At 43.4% G+C, this 27,609-nt stretch overlaps 1 protein-coding gene across 2 annotated transcripts in view; it reads left to right on the plus strand.

The window, feature by feature from the left end:
- Positions 1-27,609, plus strand: part of map3k5 (mitogen-activated protein kinase kinase kinase 5) — a 68,545-nt gene that overhangs the window by 25,486 nt on the left and 15,450 nt on the right. For both annotated transcript variants that reach the window (XM_080791177.1, XM_080791178.1), the window contains exons 5-17: positions 758-926; positions 2,502-2,608; positions 13,511-13,681; positions 14,513-14,625; positions 15,398-15,557; positions 16,201-16,354; positions 16,808-16,915; positions 17,227-17,279; positions 19,386-19,481; positions 21,295-21,376; positions 24,665-24,798; positions 25,837-25,964; positions 26,817-26,953. In XM_080791177.1, the coding sequence (XP_080647303.1) occupies positions 758-926; positions 2,502-2,608; positions 13,511-13,681; positions 14,513-14,625; positions 15,398-15,557; positions 16,201-16,354; positions 16,808-16,915; positions 17,227-17,279; positions 19,386-19,481; positions 21,295-21,376; positions 24,665-24,798; positions 25,837-25,964; positions 26,817-26,953 (1,612 nt within the window). The remainder of the gene's footprint in view (positions 1-757; positions 927-2,501; positions 2,609-13,510; positions 13,682-14,512; positions 14,626-15,397; positions 15,558-16,200; positions 16,355-16,807; positions 16,916-17,226; positions 17,280-19,385; positions 19,482-21,294; positions 21,377-24,664; positions 24,799-25,836; positions 25,965-26,816; positions 26,954-27,609) is intronic.

Raw genomic sequence — 27,609 nt, forward strand, 5'->3', positions numbered from 1 at the left:
TATTTATAATAGGCTAGTAGAGAGTCAGTCAACCTGGCTGTAGAGTACCATATGGTCTATATAATGAGCTGAAAAACATGTTCACGCACACAGGGACTCGCTGGTGGTTCAGTACAGTATGTACAGTGCCACATAATTGTGATGATCATGTGGGAATGTATTCAGCTCATGACCTGACCTCTCTGTGCCATCTCTCCCCACGATGCTGAAGCAGCCCAGAAGCCTGTTTATGTTTCTATTTGTTTTTGTTATCGTCCATGCATCCATTAAGAATGGATACGTAGTTTTGTATTAAACATGGAGGGAATGAGCAGTATGGGGCCTGAAGAGATGATTAGGTTTTGGGTCAAAAAGCTTTTTTTCTGTGTGTCCTGTATTTAAAAGGAAAAAGAAAAGTCCACAATGGAGAGACGTATAGAACAAGAGATGTTGGTTTGCAACCCAGGTGCATTTGATTAATCTAAATGTGGTACTGTGGGTTGTGGCTGCTGTGGCTCTAGTGTATGTCAATTTAAAAAGGGTGAGCCAGCCTAGTACCACTAAAAGTGTGTGTGTGTGTGTGTGTGTGTGTGTGTGTGTGTGTGTGTGTGTGTGTGTGTGTGTGTGTGTGTGTGTGTGTGTGTGTGTGTGTGTGTGTGTGTGTGTGTGTGTGTGTGTGTGTGTGTGTGTGTGTGTGTGTGTGTGTGTGTGTGTGTGTGTGTGTGTGTGTGTGTGTGTGTGTGTGTGTGTGTCCGTCCATCCATCCTCTTTTCCACAGCCAGTACTTCCGTGAGACCATCCTGAATGAGATCCGTAAAGCTCGGGAGTTGTACACCGGCCCTGAGCTGGCTGCTGAGCTGGGTCGCATCCAGCAGCGTCTGGACAACGTGGAGTGCCTTTCTGCCGACATCGTCATCAACCTGCTGCTGTCATACAGGGATATTCAGGTACACACCAGTGTATTATGTTCGGTTTAACCTCTTAAACCTGAATTCACACCAGCAACGGTATTTCGCTTCTGCGTTCTGAGAAAAGCAACCAGCCAGGTTCAATGCCTTGTCTATGGCACTTTGCCACTGCTGTAGTGTGGAGAAAAAGAGCGGCAACTAACCAGAAGCTACCCAGCTTACTCTCAGTTGTACATGTGAAATGAATCAAGACTGAGCATGGCCTTTTTCTTTCCTAAAATGTATAGTTTAGACAAATGATGCTCATCATTGATTGGAGTGTTTGTACTTCTCCCTGCCTATGAACTCTGCTGCCTGGCACAGCTGCTGCACATCAAACATTGCTGACAATGCGTTGGATTGCAGCCTGTTGTAGTGAGCTTGTAGATCTGTTTTTTTTTCAGTATTTTTTTAATTTGTTGGAAACCTATAATGACTTGCCCAAATAGGGAGTTAGTCCAAGGTCCCACCAGGTCCAAAGTGGTTAAACAGACATTTTAAATCTGGGGGCTGAGCAGGAGGTAGTGAACAGGTACTGAAATGCTACTGTTGTGCACTTTTGCGAGTGTGGACTGTTTTCTTGTTTGTTTGCTTGTTTGTTTTTGTATCTGTAGATTAGCAAATTTGCACTACACTACATACGATTTTGAGTTTGGTGCATCGTGGTGTATTGCTTAACTGGAAGTTTCCAGGTTTGACTGCCTGTGACCGCAAGTGTCCACCTTGAGAAATTGTCCTGGAACAAGCAGTACGGTTGTTCCAGGACAACTGGTTTCTGGGTCTGGAACTCACCCTGAGCAATGACCTCCCTGTAGAACAAGGAGGGGGTGTTATGTGCTAAAAACCTACTTTTTAGGCTTTCAACATGCCATCAATCCTGTGTAGCTGTAGTCTAATGTAGTCTCTGACCTTGATAAGTGAGGTTATTGTACAAAATGAGTTTAAACTGAAACAGACAGAGTTCCACCACTGTTTGCTAGGTGTGTTTTCCTCAAAGCGGGGCCGGCGCGTACCGCCTGTGGAGTGCTGTAGGCTAAACTTTCAGTCCATTCGTCTTAAGTTAGCTCTCCGGTCTCTGCATTGTGATGCCAGTCACTGTACACATCTGCCCACTCACTCAAAAGCAGCGCTCTATACCCATGAATTATTGATGAGAACAACAAGTGTGGAGGAGACGCTAAATTATTCACCGCCCTTCGGCTATGGTGACTAGCGTATTTGGAACCGCATAAAGCGCAATGTGACAAAGGGGGACCTTCAATTATTCAAGTGGCAAGCACAATAGTTGACTGGACTTCTGACAATGCTCCCTCGGGCGGCAGAGCGTTGCTTTATGCCAAGTCTGAAGAACCAGAATGACTTAATGTGTGCTCTGGAGTCTGAACCCACTTTTTATAAAGACAACTCCTCCAATGTGTAGAAAAACTGTAAGTATTTACTGAAACTGGGAAGTCTGTGTTAACAAGAATCCAAAGTTGCTTTGTGGAACAGAAACTTTTTATAGTGCCCTAAACAAATGGAACACCTTCCAAAGTCTTGTTCTCACCAGTCTGTGTTTCCTGCACTGTCATCCAGGACTACGAGTCCATCGTGAAGCTGGTGGAGACCCTGGAGAAGCTGCCGACCTTTGACCCCATCGCCCATCCTCATGTGAAGTTCCATTATGCCTTTGCACTGAATCGGTAAGACGGCTATAGCGTACATGCATATATGGAGAGGAGAGGAGACACATGTACTGCACCACACATATATAGTATATATACTGTATCTCTGCTGTCAGGAGGAAACCACCTAACTCCATTTTTTTATTTATATATATATATATATATAGTTTTCTTCATAAATCTATTGAACACCCTTTACGCCTGTGTCTTGTTAAAAAAATATTGAACCAATGAAAAGTATTAAAAAGCTCAACACCTCAAACTCGACCCCTTAGGTGGTTTCTTCCCAACAGCAGACATATATAAATGCCTATAATGACATGCCTAAAATAGTGACACCAGGTTGAAAGTGGGGCCTAAATGACGACACCCTTGCACGCACGCACGCACGCATACTGTACAAGACCATATGCAGAGCATGTGTTTAGGAAGGCAGACAGATGCAGAAGCCAGGAGGTTTTACTGCCTGCCTCTCTCACCAGCTGCCTCTTGTGAACTTCCCGTGGTTCTCACAGTCCAACGGTCTCCAAAGGCAATAAAAAGCGTGCTGTTCTTCAATTTGGCAGCGATTGGAAAATGCCTCTTTGGGGCGTCGGGCTGCTCAAATATTCTGCAACTCTCTAACGCGTCACCCGGATGCGACAGCATATTACACATTCTTAAATACAATAAGCCCCGGGAAAGCTATAAGAAAAGCGAAAGAAAAGATTTGTGGCATGGCACTATCACAAGTTTCATATTTAATACATTTCATTGCTGTCGGGCAGACATCTACATATTTAAAAATTTCTCTTGGAAATGAATGCCCTATTTCATCATACAAGAGTGTCACACCCGACAGCAAAAACTATTTGTTTGTTGAATGCGGAGCTGTCCAAATACCTTCCCTTAGGGCAGAAGAAAACTAATTTACGTTCTGTAGAGACCATCCTAAAGTCAGTGCTTTGGTGCCATTGAAATTCTCTGACGAGCTGAAATAATTTCGGCACCACAGCGGTATTTCCTCATTCAGCCCAGCTTCAAGTTCAATGTGTCAGGCGTGAAGCCAAGGAAACACCGGTAGTTTGGAAGAGCCAACTCCGTGTCCAAGAGGTGAGCTGAGCTCCACAGAGCGGGCAGCAGTATAGCTGCCTCTCACTGGCCATGCAATATGGCTGCAGTGTTGTTGTTGTCAGACCTGCTGCTCTCCTCCTCCTCCACTCCTCTCTCACATTCATACTGTCTAAAATAATTACAAACCTATACTTGGCTACACAAATAAACAACACGTTCACATAAGAAACTAAAGAAACAACGTTCCCAACACATCGCGTTCTATAACGAGCTGCGTTTAACACACACACACACACACACACACACACACACACACACACACACACACACACTGACACACACCAGTAAGACACCTGAGGGCGAGAAGCAACCTCGCCCTAAATGGCGAGGTTGCGTGCATGCAGCTGCTTGGGTGACAGCAGACTGCTGGGCGAGTGCTGGAGCTTTGGAATGGGGGGTCAGAACAACATATCCGCCTGGGTGACAGCAGACTGCTGGAGCTTTGGCATGGGGGGGTCAGATCAACATATGGAATGAATTCTGTACTGGCCATACATGGAGTGTGTCTTGAGTGTACAGGGTTTGATGAGGTCAGATCAACATATGGAATATCAGAACAGGTCAGATCCATGGAGATCTAAGGGTGGCAGCGGGGGCAGTGTCTTGAGTGTACAGGGTTTGATGAGGGCCCAGGTAGGGCCGGGCCTTAATTTTCGGGCCTGTTGAGAACTCTAGTTTTCGCCGGCTGCTGGGCGTGGGTGCACTAATAACTTTGGGGCGGGCCCGTCTAGAGTTTAAATGGACAGGTATCAGTCAAAAGGGAGACATCGAAGGGACGGGTGGGAAAGGATCAACATATGGAATGTCAGAACAGGTCAGCTCCATATATGGAGATCTAAGGGTTTGAGGTCAGATGTTTTGTTGCTGGCCACTATTGATGACATCAGGGATCTCCATATATGGGCTTAATATTGATGACATCAGGGACCTCCATCCCTGATGATGTCACAAAACAGCCTGTGAGTTGTGACACAACACCCAGGTGGCTGGAGGAGGAGGATTCGCTGCCCAGCGAGGGTCGGTCAGATATCTGTCCGCGGTGCGAAGCTCATTTACCGGCCACAAGCAACTTCGGTGCTAGCCATGTGGGAGTATGCATTGATAGCCGAGCTAAAGTCGACTCTAGGACCTTTCCAGAACCCACTTTTTTTCGGCAGAGGCTGAGTCATTGGTGTGCGTCCCAGGCCGAGCCTGCTGATCAGCCATTATGCATCAAATAATGAACAGTGATCTCAACGCGGAGCACATTGTCCTAATAAACCAGCTCGAGTGTTGGCTTTTGAGCGCACTAGACAGAAGCGGTGAGTACAAAAGCGTAGAGGGGTTGGAAGGGTCCTTATCGCTATGTCCCTCAGCAAGGATACCTTGTTCCGTCTCGGTGGTCTCCATGGCAATAGATGGCAGCTCTTAACCTCCATGCACACGGTTTCTGTGAAGTGTACGGGCGTCCATCACCAAGAGTCCAACTGCAGGCTAATCTGATTGTGATTCAGCACACAGTGGCAAATAGTGGCATCATTTACCAATGATAGAACACTCATTCCCAATAATTCCTTAATAGTTTTTTCTTTTTGATTGGTTGATAAACACAGATGGTTTGTTTTGAACAGTTTCTTTTTTAATTGGGTTTCACAACAGATCTGCCTGAGCCAGTAGCTGCTTGTTAAATTAACTCTATTTAGCAGTGAATTGAATGCACACCAGAATCAATACCTGAAGCACGTACTTCTTTTTTCTTTTTTTTTTTTTTTTTTTTTTTTATAACTTTATTTATAAGATTTTCAATTTTTGTAGACAAACAACCCCACATATACCCCACCCTCCCCGGTTCCATCACAAAGCAAGACAACAACAACACACACAAAAAAAAAACAAAAAAAAAAACATCATAATAAAATAAACAGGTATTAAAGGATATAAATAATAAATTAAGTAAATACAATAAAATATATATATTTTTTTTTTTTGCCTTTTACTAGATTAAGGGGCTACACAGTGAACCAAATTACATGTAGGAAAAACACTTAGGACACATCATCAAAGGACAGTGAGTCGGAGGACAGTGAAAGGGTGAATTCAAGGAAAGGGGACCAAGCCTTTACAAATTTCTGGCGAGATTTGAACCTGTTGTATCTGAGCTTCTCCAATGGAATAAAGGATAGAACATCCTTGACCCAACTTGTAAATGTTGGAGGTTTATCAGATTTCCAATTGCGGAGAATAAGTCTCCTCGCTATGAGTGAAGCAAAAGCTATGAAATTGGCTTGGGAAGAAGTAATTGGTGCATCGTCGTTGGGAACTCCAAATATAGCAGTTATCGGGTTGGGCGCAATTGGCATATGACAGATGGTTGAGAAAGCATCAAAAATACTATTCCAAAATGGGTTCAAGGAAGTGCATCCCCAGAACATATGTCCAACAGAGGCTGGCTCCAGATGACATCTTATACAAGTAGAGTCAATGTCAGGATAAATTTTAGATAGTTTTTCTCTCGAGAAATGCAAACGATGTACTATTTTGAATTGAATTAGGCAATGTCTAAGACATAAAGAGGTTGTATGAATACGCCTCAAAGAGAGTTCCCACAACTCTTCCTCCAGCTCTAAATTCAGGTCCTGTTCCCAGGCTGATTTTGTTTTATCCAAGAGAGGAGGGCCAATCTCCTGTAAAGCCTTATATATATTAGATATGCTACCTTTGGTGTATGGGTCCCAGTCTAGTATGGTGTCTACTATACTCTTATCTGGCATAGCTGGAAATGGAAAGTGTTCCTTAGCAAAACTTCGAACTTGGAGGTATCTGAAAAAGTGAGAATTTGGTAGCTCATGGTCATCTTGGAGGTTTTTAAAGGATGCAAATGTGCCATCTATGAATAAGTCGCTAAAGAAAATCAAGCCATTGACGTGCCATGTTTTAAAAGCTGAGTCCTCTCGCGAGGGAGGAAAAAGATGATTGTTGGTCACGGGCATATGGCCACACGTATTATTAAAATCAAAGTGTTTTCTGAATTGGCGCCAGATTCTGAGAGAGCTATTTATTACTGGATTGCTAGAGCGTATGGAATTACCATTTGGCAGTGAGGAGCACAACATGGCCACTAGAGAGATCCCGGGATCAGTTAGTTTCCATACTGGCCCAAATTGGACCATGTTTGTATTCATGGACCGCAACCCAATAACTCACCTTTTTAATATTTGCCGACCAGTAATAAAACATAAAATTAGGCAATCCCAGGCCTCCTGATGGTCTTGGTAATTCCAAAAGAGCTTTTTTGGCACGCGGACGGGCTTTATTCCAAATAAAAGTAGAAATACAACTATTAAGGTCCCGGAAGAAGGTTTTAGTTAAGAACAAAGGAATCATTTGGAATAGATACAAAAAACGGGGCAAGACAGTCATTTTAATTGTGTTAACTCTGCCTGCTAACGAAACGGGCAACGAAGCCCATCTCACGAGATCCAATTTTGTGCGGTCTAGAAGCTTTTTAAAGTTGTGTTCATACAGATCCTTATAGGAACGAGTAACGGAGATTCCCAAGTAGGTAAAGGAATGAAGTTCCAGCTTGAATGGGAGGTTGGTATAGTCAAGATCTAAGGCCAGGTGGTTAATTGGGAAAAAAAGACTTTTAGAAAAATTCAATTTATAGCCTGAAAGCCTGCCAAAGTGATTGAGTATGTCTATGAGCGGAGGGATGGATTCGAGTGGATTTGAAATATATATGAGCAGGTCGTCCGCGTAAAGCGAGGCCTTGTGTACGGAGCCCCCCCTCTCAATGCCAGCTATTCTGTCATCTTCTCTAAGAGCTATAGCTAAGGGTTCAATAGCGATATCGAATAAATATGGTGAAAGACTACAACCTTGGCGGACCGAACGCTGGAGCTGAAAGTAATCTGAGCATATATAGAATTTGTCAGTACTGCAGCTTTAGGAGCTGTATAAAGAAGTGTGATCCACTTGATAAATGATGGGCCAAATCCAAACCTCTCTAAGACCGTTAGTAGGTACCTCCACTCAATTCGGTCAAAAGCCTTCTCCGCATCGAGCGACAGTACCGCCTCCGGCCACTGGGTCGACTGAGAGGAGTAGAGTATGTTGAACAGTCGACGCATATTATAAAAAGACTGTCTACCAGGCACAAAACCCGTTTGACATGGTGCGATAACCTTGGGAATTACTGCATCGAGCCGATGGGAGAGGATCTTGGTGAGGATTTTATAATCACAACAAAGAATACTTATAGGCCGATATGCACCACAGTCTAGAGGATCTCTACCCTTTTTAAGTAAAACTGCAATAGTTGCTTGTGTCATTGTCTCCGGCAACTTCTTGGCTATAAATGCTTCTTTGTATACTGAACCTAGGATGGGGGTCAATTTTGCGGAGAAGGCTTTGTAAAATTCTATAGGAAAACCATCAGGCCCCGCTGCCTTGCCGCTGTGCATAGAAGTAATAGCTTGAGCGATTTCCTCCAATGATATGGCAGCCCCAGTACTAGCCTGGGCTGCTGGGCCAATTACTGGAATGTTAATTTCGTCAAGAAAAGCATTAATTTCTGAAGTATCAACATTGGACTCTGATGTATAAAGATTACTATAAAACTGTCTGAACTGATCATTAATGATTTTAGGATTTGTGGAGGTCTCACCCGGTGCTACACGTATCTCTGGAATAGCTCTGCCCGCCGCTGCCTGCTTAATTTGGTGGGCTAGGAGTTTACCCGATTTATCACCATGCTCGTAAAACATTTGCCTAGATTTAAATAGAAGCTGTTCAGTATGTTTTATCGATAAGTTATCAAATTCCACTTGCAGCAGTAGACGTTCTTTATATAATTCAGGATCAGGGTCAACAGAGTATTTTTTGTCTAATTCAGCTATTAGAGTGGACAGTTCTGTAATACGTTGGGTACGTATCTTCTTATCAAAAGCTGAATAAGAAATAATTTGTCCTCTTAGGTAGGCTTTAAGGGATTCCCAAATAACAGTAGAAGACATTCCTGGGGTAGAATTAGTAGTTAGATAAGTATCAATATGGCCATTCATTAATTTTATGAATTTATCACTGGTTAGTAATAGAGGGTTTAGACGCCAGGTTCGCTGAGGCGCTACACTGTTGGGGAAACACATATCCAGTTGGACTGGGCTATGATCAGATATTACTATACTGTGATATTGGCAATTTGTAACAAATGGGAGAGAGCCACTATCGAGGAGAAAGAAGTCGATTCTGCTGAACGAGTGGTGAACGGGGGAAAAAAATGAGTATTGTTTAGCTGTTGGATTAGCCCTCCTCCAAGGATCTGAAAGTTTATAGGAGTCCATAAATGATAAAACAACCTTACCGGATTTGGAAATTGTACTGCCGGGCCTAGGTCTGGATCTATCTAAGTCTGGATGTTGAACAAGGTTCCAGTCCCCAGCTTGGATCAGATAATGTGTGTGGAGATCTGGTAGCTTTGCTATAAAACGAGAGAAAAACTGTGGATTGTCCCAATTAGGTCCGTAAACATTAGCCAACACCACCTGTGAGCCAAAAAGACTTCCAGAAACTATTACGTATCTGCCATTGTTGTCAGAAATCACTGAAGTGGGGACAAAAGGGACCCCCTTCTTAATCAGTATGGCTGCACCTCTAGATCTATCATCAAATTTAGAACAAAAAATCTGTCCGATCCAACCTCTTTCAAGTTTAGATGCATCACTTGTACGGAGATGGGTCTCTTGTAAAAACATGATTTCTGCACCCATAGATTTCAAATGCGTAAATACACGAGTACGTTTAATTGGATGGTGGATCCCCTTAATATTCCAACTAATAAATCGAATTGAGCCTAAGTTACCGACATTGGGACACATCATGATAAATTAGTGAAAATATTGAAAGAAAATATCAGGTACAACAGGTCCAGCAGGTCCAGATACGACGTAACCCTCAAGCATAATCGTTCAAAAGTGAAAAGGCACACATTATAATAATGAAAACCATATTTAACAAAAAACAAATGGGGAAGGGGGAAAAAAAGAAAAAGGAAGGAACCTAAACCCCTGTGCTGATCAACTAACCCGAAAGAGATCGCACGTTCCTCCTCTAAGCTAGAGAAGGAAAAGCACATAGTGAGTGCTCAAAACGCTGGGAAACCGCAAAGCAAAAACGGAGAAACCACACTTTAAGAGTGTAGTTAACGAAGAGCCCTGAACCTAACAGACGGGGCTCCGCCAAAATCCAAATTGGAAATAAAAATATAATAATGAACACATTATTACACATTATACATAGCCTAACTCAAATATTCAACGCCAAATATATCCCTATTATTGATTTTCTTTTAAAGAACAGAAAGAGTATAGATGTGAAACATTCGGTTAGCTTAAAGACACCCATACTCGTATCAATAACAAATCTTTGATTGAATATATATACTGTATAAGTGTGTATACCGAACATAAAGCATACAGTATGTGGGAGGTTTTGATGATCTAAAAGTAAATGTGCACACACACACACACACACCCACAGACACACACACACACACACACACACACACACACACACACACCCACACCCACACCCACACCCGCACGCACACACACCCACACACACCCACACAAACTTGTGACTTGACCAGGGTCTCCACTAGAGTGGGAAACATCAAACTCTCACGCACGCACGCACGTACGCACGCACGCACGCACGCACCAACCTTAAACCAAATTTCCTTCTGAAAAATAATGATAATAATAATAATAATAACAAAAAAATAGGGAATATATCCGAGTTTGTTGTGCTGTTCAACAAACAGCATGTTAGATATCTGAAATATAACCATCCTGTCATATAAGCTACAACACAGCGATAGAAAAAAAAAATGATATATACAATACACGGCTCACAAGGAACAGAAAAGAGTGGACACGAACATTAGGCAGCAGACAGTGTCTGTAAGCATAAACAGTGTCCGTAGAAGCCAAGCAGGTCTAACTAATAAAATAATACAATGAGAACAAACGCAAGGGGCAACGACACAGCCTCTCACACACAGAAAGAATTGTTAATTGTAAAGGGAAAAAAATAAAATAAAATGCACTGCACTGGTAGTATTTATCATGATATGAAGTTCAAATACACAATTATGAAAAGAAAAGAGCAACAGTAGTCATAAATATAGTTCCAGATTAGTCAGCCAACAGCAGAAGTATAAATGTGGACGTGAAAAATAGTTGGCAAACTCGGCATACATAATAAAATAAAATAAAGTTGTCCATTATATCAGCTTCTTTGTGTTGCCAATCAAAATAGAATTAGATGGGATCATGGGCCATATTTAGAACGATGTGTGCAGTCACACTGACAATGCACATTATTTACTCACCCGAGGGAGATTACCAGGCAGGCAGGAGTCATTTCTGAGTGAGAGGGTTCGAGTCATTTGTGTTACAGTCTAGACAATCAAGAGTCACGGCATCAGTGCGTCTGTCACTGTCATTATGGAACGGAAGGCGCAGGGGCGTCTTTGCTGACTTGCGATGATGGTGCCGCTTGCCGAAAGATGTGCTTCGCGTATGTCATGGCTTCGTCGGCATTCTGAAACTGCCTCTCAGTTCCATTATGCTTTATGAAGAAGCGCGATGGGTAGATGAGACCATACTCCTTGATCCCACGGTCACGGATGAAACGTTTCACTTCTCTATACTTCAGCCTAGCCTTGGCCACAGCCTGGGGGAAATCTTCGTTTATGTAAATGTTGCTTCCGTTGTAGTGGAGGGGGCCTGCTTCTCTGGCACGTCTCATGACATCAACACGGTCTTGATGGTAGTGCAATTTTGCCACGATAACGCGAGGGTTACCCCCCACTCCTCTTGTTTGCAAACCTCTGTGCGACCTGTCAATCACAATGTCCCGGTCCAATCCCAAAACCTCTTTTAATAGCTTGGAAACTGCTGTTGGTGAGCTTGAACCTGCCGTTTCAGCTACGTTTGCAATTCTTAAGTTGTCTCGTCTCATTCTTCCCTCTAAATCCAATGATTTCTCCTGTAAACTTGCCACTTCTGACTCTAGTTTACTTATTTTCGTCTGCGCCACAGTCATATCGTCCGAGCACGCCGACAGGCCTCTTTCCATATCCGCCACAGTAGTTTTCATCTTCTCCACATCAGAGCATATTGTTGCTGTATTCTTTGCCACTTCTGTCTTAAGTGAGTTTAACTCGGACCTGACACTGTCAAATTCCTTAGCCATCACAGCAGTTAATTCAGACCTGATCAAGGCGGCGATGTCATTTTTCAGTGAAGAGAGGATTTCAGCTTTCATGTCTGCTGGGTCGGACATTGCGTCAGGAGTCCGGGAGGAGTGGCTTTCCTCCTGGGTAGTAGAGGCACTCGAGACCGCGGCTGCAGGCTTCGGTGCGGGTGTTGATTTGGTGGCCGTGGCGAAACTAAACTTCCGTAGATTATATTCCATAAAGCAGGCAGGCCGGGATACAACTAATGTATCTTGAAGATAACAGGTTTGGCGATACTTTACGATATTTTTTAAGGTTGAGTTGTGTTCAGAAATAACTTTTTTAATAGATTTTGGCGGAGCTCGTCAAACACACAACCTACTCCATTTCTTGCTCGTTAGCGCCCCCCTGAAGCACGTACTTCTAATGGGTTCTCCTCTGCCAGGAATCACTGTCCCACAACAATACCAGTATGGTGTTCAGAAGAGTTATTCAATATACAGTACGAGTAAGACGCGCAAACGCAGGCGTATCTACAATAAGGCGAGGACAGGCTGTCCAAATCATTTATGACCTGAGAACTATTATTGGGCAGCTGATTGGCCGTTGCGTGTAGAGCGTGACCCTCAATCACCCATTGGAATGTAATTCATGCCTTTCAGCCTTTGTAGCGTACTCGTCTGGCAGGTATATCTCTGAGTGCTTCTGATTGTGCGCGGGGGACGACGACGACAACACATCTTGCCTGCCCAATATGTAACGCCTCTGACACACATACACAGGTTCTTACAGTATTATTTTACGCACCCATACACAAGCATTTGCAGTATTCCATTATAGTCAAACACACATAGTACGTACGGTAAATACAAGCTAGAAGGAATGCGAGCACACAACTACAATCAAACATAAACGATAAGACTAACTTGAAATGTGCACGGCCCCAGAAATCCAATAATGAAGAGATCGATGCCAACACTCACGATGTGTCCCTATGGTATTTTTTTTGTACTTGTAATGTCAAAAGGCAACAAGGCAATCAGGATGTGTTTTGCCTCTGTGCCTTAATCAGCTAATGATGACGGCATAGCTGGAACTCATAGTGATTGCCTTGTTGCCTCTTCACTCTTCAAGTAAAATTAAAGACATACCTGAGAGACACAACACGAGTGCTGGTATCCAAATACAGATACAGAATAGCTTTTTTTTTCTCCATACACACATGTGTCTATATGTACATAGTACTACATAAAGTATGTATGAAAGATAATCTTTGTCGCATGACACAGACAAAGCATCGTCTGTTTTGTGTGGTACTATATACAGCTGGTCGTCAGTCTAACCTCATGTTCACATGGATTAAAGTTATTAGTCGTCACGACTGATTTGGAAGCATGTTGGGCGCTGAAGATGGCCGATGTACAAGCTCATAACAGGTGTTGTGATGTGTTGTGATGTCAGATGCATCTTCCATAAAACCCTAATCTGTTATTTTTGAACATTTTAAAAAGATCTTGAAAGTGTTTGGGGGTCCTTGTTATGAAAGCATTTGAGAACTGATTTAGAAGGCATTTTGTGCGTGTGTCCAGGAGGAACCTGCCAGGGGACAGGCAGAAGGCACTGGACATCATGCTTCCCCTGGTGGAGTCTGACGACCAGGTGGCCTCAGATATCTACTGTCTGGTGGGACGCATTTACAAGGACATGTTCCTGGAGTCCCACTTCGCTGACACGCTGAGCCGAGACAGCGGCACGCTCTGGTGAGAATTTACAATGCAGGCATTTAACGGACGCTCTTATCCACAGCGACTTATGATAAGCAATAAGCAAGGCAATGAAGGCATCAGACACAGAGAGACATTGTAGCGCCTCGGTAAACTAGGATCTCATGTAAACCAAGAATCAGTCTAAAGTAAACAATAAACTATCCAAATAATAATCTGCATATTGAAACTATAGGATATCAGGTAAACAATGATTCTAGCATCTGGTCTAAATAACATGCTAGATAAATTACATTTGTGGTCAAGAATAAAACAAGCCTACGTAACAAAGCAATAACCTTTTCCCTTGGCTGCAATCAACGCAGAACGAACGGAGATTGCGCGAGACGATGGCTACTAGCTTCTTCACTTTCCTCTCACCCTTATCAGCATCGTTAACAAGGCCTGTCATCCGTGGGCACAGTGAGGCACTCGGGGAGCTGTCAGAAGCTGACTCATAACATAAACCCACTAATTGCCTTCCTACACAGTTCAGCTTTTAAGGTTTCATATCTTTGTCAATTACACGTGACGTGCGTTTAGGAGAGGCTCCCATCTGGCTGTCGTTTTGAGTAATATTCACACCCCCCCCCACCCTCAGTGGAGCAGAGTGGCCATTAAAATAAATTAAATTTCATGTTTTGCGAGTTTGTCTTGCCAGTGGCAAATCAATATGGCTCTAATTGTTTCTTGTTCTTGTCATTATGATAAAACTGTTATTAAAGGGCGGTGAGGGCCCCTTGAAGGGGTCCATTATGAATGGAGGAGGCATGTGTTGGGGTGGTCTCAGAATGACGAATCTTCTGCGTTTTGCACCCTCTCTTTAAGGTTTAAGAAAGGCTTTGAGTCAGAGCCGACACTGCACTCCGGCATAAACTATGCCGTGCTGCTCTTGGCAGCCGGACACCAATTTGACACCTCTTTCGAGCTTCGCAAAGTGGGTAAGTGAGCAACTAGTTTCCATGATTTCTATCATCCTTGAAATCTGTGAGGTGTCTTTGTCGCCACTGCACAGAAGACTAGCTGTTCATTCATTCATTTTATTCATTATTTTACGGCCTGATTTAGAGGGTTATGCTCTGTCCACAGCTTCATGGGCCCAACATAGGCAATCGATAAGCTCACAACAAGTTAGAGTTGCGACATGTTGTGTGCTTATAGATTGCCTATTTGTCATGAAGCACAAATCTTGCTGAGAGACAGTAATATCTACTCAGGCGATGATAGCTGGTATGCAGGAACAAATCCTGCTTGTTATGACTCATATCCTTGCCAGTATGCCTGGGCGAGAACGAGTGTGTGGCTCCTGTGCCATGGAAGTTAACATGGCAAAATCAGATTAGCCACCCAACGCTTTTCCCTGTTCGTATCAAGTGAGCTTGCTGTTTAACCCCCGTAAACCTGGTGTCCCTATTATATATTGCGGAAATGCCAATATTGTCAAAATAAATTCAAAACCAGTGAAAACAGCAGATCTACAACCTTGCAATGCCTCGCATCGCAATATGTTTCCGCTTATAGATTGCTTATTTTTTGCTATTTTCACAGCCCTGGGGAAAGGCCCTAGTAAAGTCCCAGTTTGACATCCCGTCTTTTCCTCCTGTCTCTCTCCTGTCTTAAGTCAAGCAACAATGCTCTCAAAATATACAGCAGCAGCAGAAAGCAGGCCTTGATTCTGTGTGAACTTTGTCATTATGATTGTTGTCGTTTCAGGAGTGAAGCTGAGCAGTCTGCTTGGTAAGAAGGGTAGCCTGGACAAGCTGCAGAGCTACTGGGATGTGGGCTTCTTCCTGGGGGCCAGCATACTGGCCTGCGACAACACCAGGGTCATCCACGCCTCCGAGAAACTCTTCAAACTCAAAGCCCCCATTTGGTGAGGACTGAGGAGGCACATTCAGAGTAATGCCCGACTGTAATGTTTCTGTACATTTGCGTAATAACGCTGATCTAAAGTGTGCTTGGTTTTTCCCTGCACGTCCCAGGTTTCATCTTTTGGCTAAGGTCTTGTGGTCGCCATGTTCCATTCTTCTGCACTGTAAAGTCACGTGTTAACTCTGAAAGTGAACAAATGGAAAAATCTGACCTTGGTCAACTGGGCATATAGGCTAAAGTAAAGAATCAGAGTACTTCTTCCACCACTGACATGCATGCATGTTTTTCATTGCGCCTATTTGAACTGGAAGCAGAAGTTCTGTTGTGCTAGGCACCTTGTGTGTCATCGTTATTTACAGAAAAAGTATTAATTTGAAATCATTATGTTTTGAACCCACCAAAAAAAGCATCTGCACACGCTCTCATTTCAATTAGAATGCACACAGACCGAAAAAATTAATCTTCACGTGCGCGAGTGCAGTGGAGCGTCCATGCGTGGCCAGTGAGCACGGCTGCAGTCATTAACATGGATCAGAAGAAAAGCAGGTGCTTAATGCAGGCGCTTACGCCTGCCTGGCTGGAGGGTGTCACGCATTATTCCCCCCCTGCTCTCTCTCACTCTCTCATTGATCGGCTGCCTCCAGGTACCTGCGTTCTCTGGTGGAAACCATCTTGATCTACCAGCACTTCAAGAAGCCTGGCACGGAGCAGCCGGTCCCCAAACAGGAGCTGGTGGACTTCTGGATGGACTTCCTGGTAGAAGCTACCAAGAAGGATGTGTCATCTGTACGCTTCCCTGTAAGTGAGCCAGGACAAGGACACTTTATTAAGCCTTGAGGACCTGATTCTACAAATGCCTTCAAATTTTTTTTAGAAGACATAGAACAGTTTTCAGAAAAGAGTTTCTATTTAATGTCAAGGAATCCCGGTAATTAGCCGCAGATCCCCATCTCAAAATATTTTGTTCCAGGGAACCCCAGAAGCAAAGATTTCAGTTAAAGATGTTCGCTGTGAAAGAATATATATTCAAAGATCTGCACACATTTTCACGATCTTTCAAAAATGGCAGTTCTACAAGCTAATAGCGTGGCACTCGCTTGTATATCTGCTATTTTGACAAGACAAGCTAAAGATGACACAGATGCGTTCCAGCCGAGGTCTTGCAGAATGATGCTGAAAAAGCCTATACCATCTATGTATAAATAAAGGTAAAATAACAATACAAATTGTCTGATGTGTTTCTTTCACCAGGTGTTGATACTGGAGCCCACAAAAGTGTACCAGCCTTCATATTTGTCCATAAATAAGGATGTGGATGATAACATTGTGTCCATTTGGCACGTGGCTCCTGATGACAAGGTGGGTGTCTGGCTCATGAGATGAACTACTTAAGCACTATAAAGACACACATTTTTTCACGCACATGATGCAAGAATTGGGAAAACATCCGAAGGGTTGCGACATACACTGACAAGATGACAAAGCAGCTGTTTTTGTAACATGTCAGACTCTGTGAATGTGTTCCTTGGTGGACCGGCTGTCAGTCTATTAGAACGTTACTTCTGTATATACTATGTGCAGGCTGTCTGTGTGCATGTCAGTTCTTGATAAGCCTGAGTTTGGACCCAGTCATTCTCAGTCCATGTTGTGTGATCTGATCTCCCCTGCAGAGCAAGGGTATCCACGAGTGGAACTTCAGCGCAACATCCGTGCGAGGCGTCAGGTCAGTGGCATTAGTCTTTCCTTACCTTTCAAGTAGTCACAGAATATATATATCCACTACAATCTATCCTCGACCGTTGATAAACACGCAGCCTGTCTCTTTGCTTTAGCATTTTCTTTGTCAAAGTGCCTTATGGTCTGTTGAAAATACCATGCTGGCCAACACGGAAGTGGAACGACACAGGAGCCGAGATAAAGGCATTTCAGAAAATCCATTAGCATGGGACCAGTTCTTTTGCAATCACGTGGTTTACTGGTTCCTGGTTTCAATGAGAGTCAAACGGTGACTCATAGATTAGCGTGGACTGCTACCCAGGGGTCTAGCGCATTGTATCGGGGACAGACTCCCACGTATTACCGGCTGATACCGACAATAAGCCTTACTTTGAAGGATTCTATGAGCTTTTCTGATGATTCTCTCACAATACAAGGAGTCAACAGAAGAGAGGCTATATAGTATGCTGTCTTAACCACTTAAAAACCTGGCGTCCCTATTCTGGGGGCCGAACATTCGTCCAAGATGGCAAATCTACAAGATCATCGTTGTGATGCGTTGTAAACCAGCCATTTCGTCTGGCAGCTATTATTGTATTCTTTATGTATTTGCTACCCATGGAGATAAGTCTGATATGGATCCCATAGCATGACATTTAAAAGAATGTGAGAACATTTTCAATCATAGTGAGTGAGAGATTCCAATGGCCTTCTTTATGCAGTGAATGTCCCTATAGTAGGGTTTTTACTTTACTTATCCCCATTACGCCGGCTGGCGCATAGGGCAGCAACAAGGGTTTGTGGCATCTGTGTACACACTGCAATCATTAATGGGCTTTGAGTTCCGTGCAGTGTTCCCGAATGACGGCATTGCAAATTGCGTTGTTTTGTCGGGATCGTATTAAGACAAGTCAATATTGTAAACAATAGACATATTAAAAAGAGGCAAATGCCCCCTCCCCTCCCTTCCCCTCCTACTACTCTGTCCTTGGAGGAATTCAGTGGCAGAGAGCGTGGGGCCTTGCAGATGCGAAAGGGCCCCCGCTCCGCGTTGCTAGGGAACGTTTTGTTCTTCTGCCTACTCGTCCCACAGTCAGTCAGTGGTGACACAATAGCGGCTCTAAAAACAACAGGAGAGAACACAGGCAACACTGTTCCTCAGCTGGCAAAGGTTCAATGGCCCTCACATATCAATGGACTGCACAAACCAACTCAATTTCGAGCCCAGGTTTTAGTGTACGCCCACGGCAACGTGACATTTATCAATCAAGCCAATCCTAGCGTACATTTGGTCTGAGCTCGCACACACACATACTTGCAAGTGTGCATTTTGGCACACTGGAAAGAAACAGCAGTCTCTGCAAGTAGGATTCACGTATTTCGTGAGGGTATAGCCTTTGTCAAGCTATACAACATGGTGCACACATGACGCATCACAGTTGTATCGTCATGAATGGAATACGTTTGTATATTAATTTAACCGTGCACAGTGCACGATAAAGTCATCATGTGAACGTGAGTCAGACTGCTGTGAGTGACGCTACGTTAATGAAAGATAGCCTGACAAGGCAGTATCAACATTTATGGAGTGAATGATGAATTAATGCATAAACATGGATGAAGACTGGTGTGTGCTGGGTGGATGATGGTTATATCTCCGATCTCCCAGTGGTCGAGGCTGCTAATCTTACAATGAATGCAAGGAATCTCTGTATATGTATGCATGTTGCAGATAACCTGAGAGAGCCCGGTATCGAGTTGGTCGGATTGGCGGTCCAGAACCGACAGAAAAGGTTCTGGCCAGGCTCTGGCCATGGCCCAAAAGAGCCAATTGATTACCATGGCAACCCCAGCCTAAGTGCCAGCCCAGTGGGCGGGCCTCTGACATCACAGGTCTATTTAGAATAATACAAATTACAAGCATGGAATAAGTCCATAATTATGTACAATTTTTTTTAAATAAAACCCTAACCCTATCTGAGCAATCTGATCACCTGACCTGATAGATCAAAAATGGGTGAACTGGCAGACTTACTTGAAATATCTGAATGACTGTAATTAGCATGTGATATAAGCTCTTGTCCTCCAATGCCTGACTGTGTGCACTCTGCAGCATCTCCAAGTTTGACGAGCGCAGTGCGTTCCTCTATGTGCTCCACAACTCTGAGGACTTCCAGATCTACTTCTGCACGGAGATGCACTGCAAAAGGTTTGTCTCTCTCTCTCTCTCTCTCTCTCTCTCTCTCTCTCTCTCTCTCTCTCTCTCTGTCTCTGTGTGTTTTTCGGCTTGGATCTGGGACTTTTCCAAACTTATGCTAGAAGCATAGCAGATGGCATTGTGTGTGTGTGTGTGTGCTCCTGCTCTCTACCCCATCCCTCCTGTCCCCGCTACACCTGTCCAACCCGTGCCGCCAGCCCTTTCTTTGTGTGATAATGACACTGTCCTCCTCGTCCACACATTTGAAATTCACCAGCTCTTTACACTTGTTGTCCTGAACGTGCCTTGCACATATAATCAGAGAAAGTGTTTGGCTGCTGGTACTGAACGTTCCAGGTTGGTTGGCGTACAGTATGTTTTAGGCTCACATCAAAGGCACAGTTCTTCCAGTGTGAATTCTGTCTGAGGGACTCAACTTAATTTAATTTAATTTAATTATTTAATTAACAGCCAACATGTTTCGACCATAACTGGTCTTCATCAGGGCAAGAATAAAGAACATCACCAAATAAACTCATTATATAGCAACAAGAGCACAGCTTTGCAATGAGGCAATTAGCAGGTGGCGGTTTGTTTTTGAATATGGTTGGGATCCTTTAGGATTTTTTAAACTACTCTGGTTCCTTAATAGTTCCCTTTACCGATTCCTATATTTTAAGACATATATGCTAACACTTTATATTAAGGTCGCCTTTATAATGCATTATAAGCTCATTTATAATGCACTATAATGTGCTTATAAGGCATTATTTTAATATATTTGGCCCTTTGTTATCATTTTTGATTAACACAAATTCAATCATACATGTATACAGTATTGCAAAGTGATGTCCAGGGACACTGGGTTATAGTGGTTACAAACTCTTAAGATTGTATACAAATATGTTATGGTGGTGCTTGTATAGCAGACATGAAGTCCACATACAGTAGCAGATCTGACAGTGTGATTAAAAACCGGTTCCAGAAACGGTTCCAAATGAGATGCAACCGATTCTGCTTCCTCAATGTTGGATCCGGTTCCACCGGTTCCTCCGGATCCGGATCCCAACCTTAGTTGTGTCAAGGTTCAAGGTCAAGGTTTTACTTTATTGTTGCATCTTGTGCACAGGTACGAGCAAAACTTATTTTAGTTTGGCTTCCTTCAGTGTCCTTCAGTGTTGTTGGCTGTTGTAGCCTCCTCACCGCCTGAGAGACATAGGGAAACTGAAATTAAGGGACAGGGTTTTGACAGCTTGTGGAAATAGAAAATTGCTGATCTACGAGCTTATTGATGTGGTATTTTCACTATGTGGGGGAGAAAAACTAATATTCTGGCTATGATCAGTTAATGACGAGCCTGAAATAGGGACACCAGATTGAAAGTCAACTCTCTCTGGTATAAGAGCGTCAGCCAAAGAGTTAAACTGTAGGTATTGTACATATATGTTTTAAGGTATTGTATGTGGAAATGCATAATAAGGATAAAGCTGAGGGGATACACGTACACGTGTTTATCCAGCACTGTTGTGTGACACTTATGTTACACACTATTGTTTGGCTTGGCTTGTTTGTCTGGGTTACTGTCACGCACCTCTCAACTGATGGATGCCCTGTCATCTCGACTGGAACAATTCTCTGTATAGCCCTGTAGTGGGACCCCCTGGGCCCCCACTAAAGTGGAAAGGTGGAATCTATGGGTGCAGCGGTTAATCAAACTAATCGGTTTAATCGATTAATACAAAATAATCGATTGGAATAAAATATTACATTTTAGGAGAAAATTAACAGCTTTTTACTGACTGTCACTGTGCCTGTGCTCCATTAGGTTCTGTGACCTGGTCAACAGCATCACGGAGGAGTCCTGGAAAGGCCCGGAAGAGGGAGAGTGTGATGCAGAAGCCTTAGAGGTATGGAGGAGTTCATTCATGGTCTCTTCATTTGCACTACAGAACTGATTTGGTTATATAAAGTCATAGAGCAGGGGTGGGAAACCTTTTCAGTCACATTATGAGCATAGGTAGCTGTTGATGATCACCCAGTGCAGGACAGTGAAAACCACCATTTTGTTTGTCTTATTATAAGCTGCTAAATAGTTTAATACAAGCATGTAGAATAAGTAAATAATTTCATATTAAAACCTAACAAAGAATGAGTCAATAATAACTGATTATGAATATCCCCCAGGATTGTTTTATGCACGTTTTATGCACATCACCCAATAATGGTTAACTCAATTGATCAACTCAATAGCCCAATCTGATTAGCTGGTGTATCAAAAAGAGGTGCTTGTCCACCCCTCTAATAGATTTCTGAAAGCTTTTTTCCCTTAATGGACATTGAAATTATCTCATTGTACATTATCTCAAAGGAGGCCTTTCTACTGTACTGTACTACTGTACTGTAAGATGACCTGCCTGACACATCATACCCTTCATGTTTGGTTGTCCCTTTGCAGAGTGCGTCTGGTCCTTTTGTTTGTGTATCACATTTCAGTGTGTGTGCTGCTGTGTTACAAGTGTTGTCTGAAATGTATTTGTCATCATTGCCACCAATTCATTGCAGAGGAACTGTACTTTTGTGAACATAGCAATTATTTATCCCACTCAACTGAAGGGCAGGACACGCACTGTCAACTAATATAGTAAAAACTATGGCCTTTTTTTTACTAAGAAATAAACACTCAGTTGTAGCAGAACAGAGTTTAACCATCAGTTGCCATGTGGAAATAGTGCATTCCTTAACCACTTATATACAGTATATTTAGAGAATCAACCTGGGGACCACTGTTGTGTTGCCCTTAACTGCCCTGTATTATTATATTGGTTATATGGGCACATTTTCTAATAATGGTTACTCAACCAGTCAATCCTATACAGTGTGTGGGGCGTACACTTTCCCGTACAACTGCGGAAGTTCTTGACATCCAACTTTCCAGTAAATGACAACATTGACGTGTCAGTTACAGTCACCTATTTGTGCAAATAAAGACACTTGTCACAGCATCGGAGCCCACAGTGTGCGAGCGTCTCCGAGCGTATACTACTTGCCGCTCGGCACCTGCCCAAGTTTGGGTTGGATGTGCACTTTTTTCATGTAACATTGATGTGTCATCATACATCACCAGGTCATTTAGTGGACTCTGTTTCGCAACTTTGCATGGTCAGGGACCACATACAATACCTTCACGGACCACCAGTGATCCACGGACCACCTGTTGAAAACCTCTGCCCTACATGGTTGAACGGAGTCCCTCAGGGCTCTATGCTAGTCTCTTCTGTTATTGTGGAGAAAGCGTTTTCTCAAAATAGAAGTGTTGTGATCTTGCCAATCTGCTATTTTATGCAAACGCTTTTCCCACAATACGGATGCTGGGAGAAAAACCACCCGAGGCGGTGTTTTTTCTCTCTCTCTCTCTCTCTGTCTTTGTCCCATTTGTCCACACGGCAGTCACACAGACGCACATGTGAGCTCACAACAGTAGACTCAGCTGGAATGGAGCCTCATTGTGTTCTCTGCATTGCCAGAGAACAGGGGCAGGTGGAAACACCTGCTGCAGTCACCTGGCCTCCGCTGCAGTGCCGCAGGGGGAAAAGAAAAATAGCTGCTAATTATGCAAAACAATGACACGCCCTGTTCCCGTTCAGAGTGTGTGCGGTGCAGATCAAATGTCCCCCAATGGATTCCTTTCCCCTTATGAGGCCATTAGAAATGTTGCTGTGTTTGATCTGTGGCGAGCCGTGTCGAGCTGAAGCCTGGCCGTCATATCAGATGTTTGTCTCTAATCTCTGGTCTCCCATTATGTGCGAGTCCACCTCCCGCCCCGTCCACTGTCCCCAAACCATGTGTGCTAGCCACTATGGTCTCTGTCAACATTAGTCATACACTCTCTCTGATAGGAAACGGACTGTTTGAGGAGGAATCAAGTACCTGTAATGGGCTTACTGTAATCTCTTTGACGGTAATCTGATTACAAAATGATTACTTGTCATTATGTTAAGGAAAAATAATAAACTTTCAACATGGAAACCTTACTTTATTATTATTATTATTATTTTGTTGCATTTGGTTGTCTAGAAAATGTTTTTTCTTCATGCATGTGTGTTTAAATTTTTTATTTTTCATTTTTTCTCACTCAATTTATCACTGAACATGTAAATCCAACAGTTAAAAACGTTAAATTAAAACAAAAATGGAAACCTGTCACGATGTTGTTAGTTCTGAGCATGTATATGGGTCATTGTATGTAGCTATTTTCACTATTCATCCTACACAGAAACATGTTTGATGTTTCTGTAAGGGGCTTTATAAGGGGCACGGTGGCACAGTTGTTAGTGCTTTTGCCTCACAGCTAGAAGGTCCTGGGTTCGATTCCGCTCTGGAAGCTGTGGGTGCTGGCGGCGTGTTTCCTCCTCCGCGTCATCGGTACCCATACCCGATGCGGGGTTGGCGAAAGGGCCTTTCTGTGTGGAGTTTGTATGTTCTCCCCGTGTCCCCTAGGGTAGGTACCCTCACAAAAAACATGCAGTAATCCTGGTCTCTAAACTGCCTCCCCCTGGCCAGCCGGGGTGCCTGATGGAGGGGAAAGGAACTGGTTGGAATAACGTGTTCCTTTCCACGCGCTACGTCCAACCAGGAAAACTCCCCCCTGTCAGGTGTAAAGGAGTAACTTGGACACTCAGGCATGAAGGAAGCATGAGTTCATATCCGTTGCTCTCCCCTGTCATATATGGTGACTAGGTTGGCGGAGGGTGTGTAGAGCCCAGGATCACATTCGATAATTGACACAGGGGTGAAAAATGGGTTACAAAATCGTGGGATAAAAAAAAGAAAGAAAAAAAACGCTTTATAAAACTTGAAATAATGAGTTGATTTAAATCATTGTCCATAATATACAGTAAAATATTAAAGTGCTCACTCTGTAGTACTAGATTTAACTCATAGGTTAGGGACAAACTACATGAACTTGCATGTCACAGGAGATTGTGTTGCTGATTGTCAATTGAATGAAGCAGGTAAATGTTGCATTTTGAAAGTAATCTTCCCTTCTACCAGTATAGTTAAATATCCATCCAGTTTCAAGGACATACTAATGTTTTTTGTTTTGTTTTTAAGAAAAGCTGTTTAAACATGAAATATCTCCTTTGTCATTGCAAATATGCAAATTGCTGCCCTGTGCTTGCTTGTTGTCTCTGCAGTATGACTATGAGTACGATGAACACGGAGAGAGGGTGGTTCTGGGAAAGGGGACGTTTGGAGTTGTGTACGCGGGGCGAGACCTTAGCAACCAGGTGCGACTGGCCATCAAAGAGATACCAGAGAGAGACAGTCGGTGAGTATCCTCGCTGGGCCTTTGTCCCCAAATTGTCCTTGTATTTAGTTGTACTTCTCACGCTGTAATTTAACTAGTATCAACTGAACTGAAGGATTTTGTCAATGCTATGTGGGAGACTGTTGACGTAGGCATTTTAATGGCAAATTACTGGTTCAATAACAACAGGTTTCTGAGCTGCTGCTGTATGTTAATGTACCCTGTTAGTCAGCTCTGTAATTCAAGCAAGCTGCTGCTTTCTTCACGGAAAGATAGTGATTGACGGCAGACTTTCGTCTCTGTGAGACAGTGATTGACAGCGTGGCCTGGATAAAGCCCTGTGGTCTTTCTCTCTCCATCTCTTTTTTTTCTTTTTGGCGCTCACATGGCATGTGTGCGTTCCCCTGACTCTCGACAGCCACACATACAGCTGAGCGAGTGACTGGGCAGCAAAAAAAAAAGATGGGTCGCCTAGCAACTACCACACGCTGGTAGCCTTGTGCTCCCTCCGCTGTTCCTGCTGGAGATACTTGTCTCCTCATTGTTCCACCCACTCGTCGTATAATTACGAGACACCTTCACAGACGACATGATTCCAACGCCTCGCATTGTTCCACTAATCACGTCAAAGAGAGTAATGTTGTTGTTTTGTGTTCAGGGCACTGTGACTATGGCATGCACAAGAAATAAGTGGCACTCCAAATTTCACAGTAGAGATTAATTTAAAGTCTGTGAAATACCTCGGGTATGGGTACGCACACTATCTGCCACGTGGGCTGGCAGTGGACATGGCCTCCATGTAATGAAGTTTTCCCCCCTTCCCCTTCCCTTTTCAATCAGAGTCTTGAAGAATACTGTGGACTCAACAATTGATGTTGTTGGCAGGCATTAGGGGTGCAACAGTTAATCTAGCTAATTCATATAATCGATTATTGGAGAAAAACAAATAAGCAAAAAAGCAGATCTATAAGATCACAATGCATTTCGATGTGTCACGCTGTGAGCTTGTAGATGTTGCATGTCTATGTTTGCATGACACCATTGTCTTTCCTTCTGCAGGTATTCTCAGCCCCTTCATGAGGAGATTTCACTTCACAAGCATCTGAAACACAAGAACATTGTGCAGTACCTGGGCTCCATCAGCGAGAACGGATTCATTAAGATCTTTATGGAGCAGGTGCCCGGAGGTGAGGGATCCCGTTGGTCTGCATTCATATCGCCATTGGTCTTTGTTAACCACTTTCAACCTGGCGTCCCCATTTTGGACAAGCCATTATAGGCACATTGTCTATATGTACAGTATATAGAGTATATAGAGGTTAAGTGGTTAATATCAGTGCAGTGGTCAGGGAGGGAAAGGCTAAGACTTAGGTCTTAGGGCTCCGATGAATCGGCTGAATGCGGTTATCGGCTGATACTCCCCTTGTTGACAGCCATTGGTTTATCAGCCGATAAGATGACACACACCAATGACCGAAGTTTATCGATTGTTTGATCAATCTATTTTATTGAATTTGTGCTGATTAAAAGATGGTATGATAAAGCATTCAAAGACTTTTAAAACGTTTTTATTATTAACATTGATTTGTTTCCCTGGCACAAACGGTAACTAACTATTTAACTAACTAACAAAAAACAGTGCGTCCTTACTAAGACTGAGGCCCATGGTAATCTACAGATCCCATAAGACTGAGTCGCTGCGTTCCTTGATTTGTTTAGTCACTTTGCTATTCAAGTGACAAAACAAATCATGGATGCAGCGAATCGGGCTGGAAACCAGGCTATAAGATTGATACATATATTCTGTTGAGAAAATCTTTCACACACTTGCACAATAAAAGCGTAAGAGCAGGTGCGTAGGCAAACAAGTGCACATCAATAATAAAAGAATACGCCCGCACACTGCCAAACTATTTATTGAGGGAGAAGCAACATTTCAGTCACTGATGACCACCTTCAGGCATACCTGATAAAGCTGAAAAGGTTTGGTCTATTCCAGCCCACTGTTCATCAGTGTACAATGACCTGCTTTTGTCTAGGGAGTCTGTCGGCACTGCTCAGGTCAAAGTGGGGTCCTCTGAAGAACAACGAATCCACCATTGGCTTCTACACCAGGCAGATCCTGGAGGGTCTCAAATACCTGCATGACAACCAGATTGCACACAGGGACATCAAGGTGATCTTAAGAGCAATGTTTTTTAGCAAATTGTGCACTTTTCGTAAAAGATGCATGAAACTTTCAGCATGCATTTCTGTATGGATAACTATGTCCCAATAGCTGATGCCGCTGCATATTACGGATGCATGTTGCAGCTGCATATTACGGCTGCATGTTGCAGCTGCATATTACGGATGCATGTTGCAGCTGCATATTACGGCTGCATGTTGCAGCTGCATATTACGGATGCATGTTGCAGCTGCATATTACGGATGCATGTTGCAGCTGCATATTACGGATGCATGTTGCAGCTGCATATTACGGCTGCATGTTGCAGCTGCATATTACGGATGCATGTTGCAGCTGCATATTACGGATGCATGTTGCAGCTGCATATTACGGCTGCATGTTGCAGCTGCATATTACGGATGCATGTTGCAGCTGCATATTACGGCTGCATGTTGCAGCTGCATATTACGGATGCATGTTGCAGCTGCATATTACGGATGCATGTTGCAGCTGCATATTACGGCTGCATGTTGCAGCTGCATATTACGGATGCATGTTGCAGCTGCATATTACGGCTGCATGTTGCAGCTGCATATTACGGATGCATGTTGCAGCTGCATATTACGGATGCATGTTGCAGCTGCATATTACGGATGCATGTTGCA

This window comes from Protomyctophum bolini, assembly GCF_963924005.1.
Source record: "Protomyctophum bolini genome assembly, chromosome: 19".
Lineage (NCBI taxonomy): Eukaryota > Metazoa > Chordata > Actinopteri > Myctophiformes > Myctophidae > Protomyctophum > Protomyctophum bolini.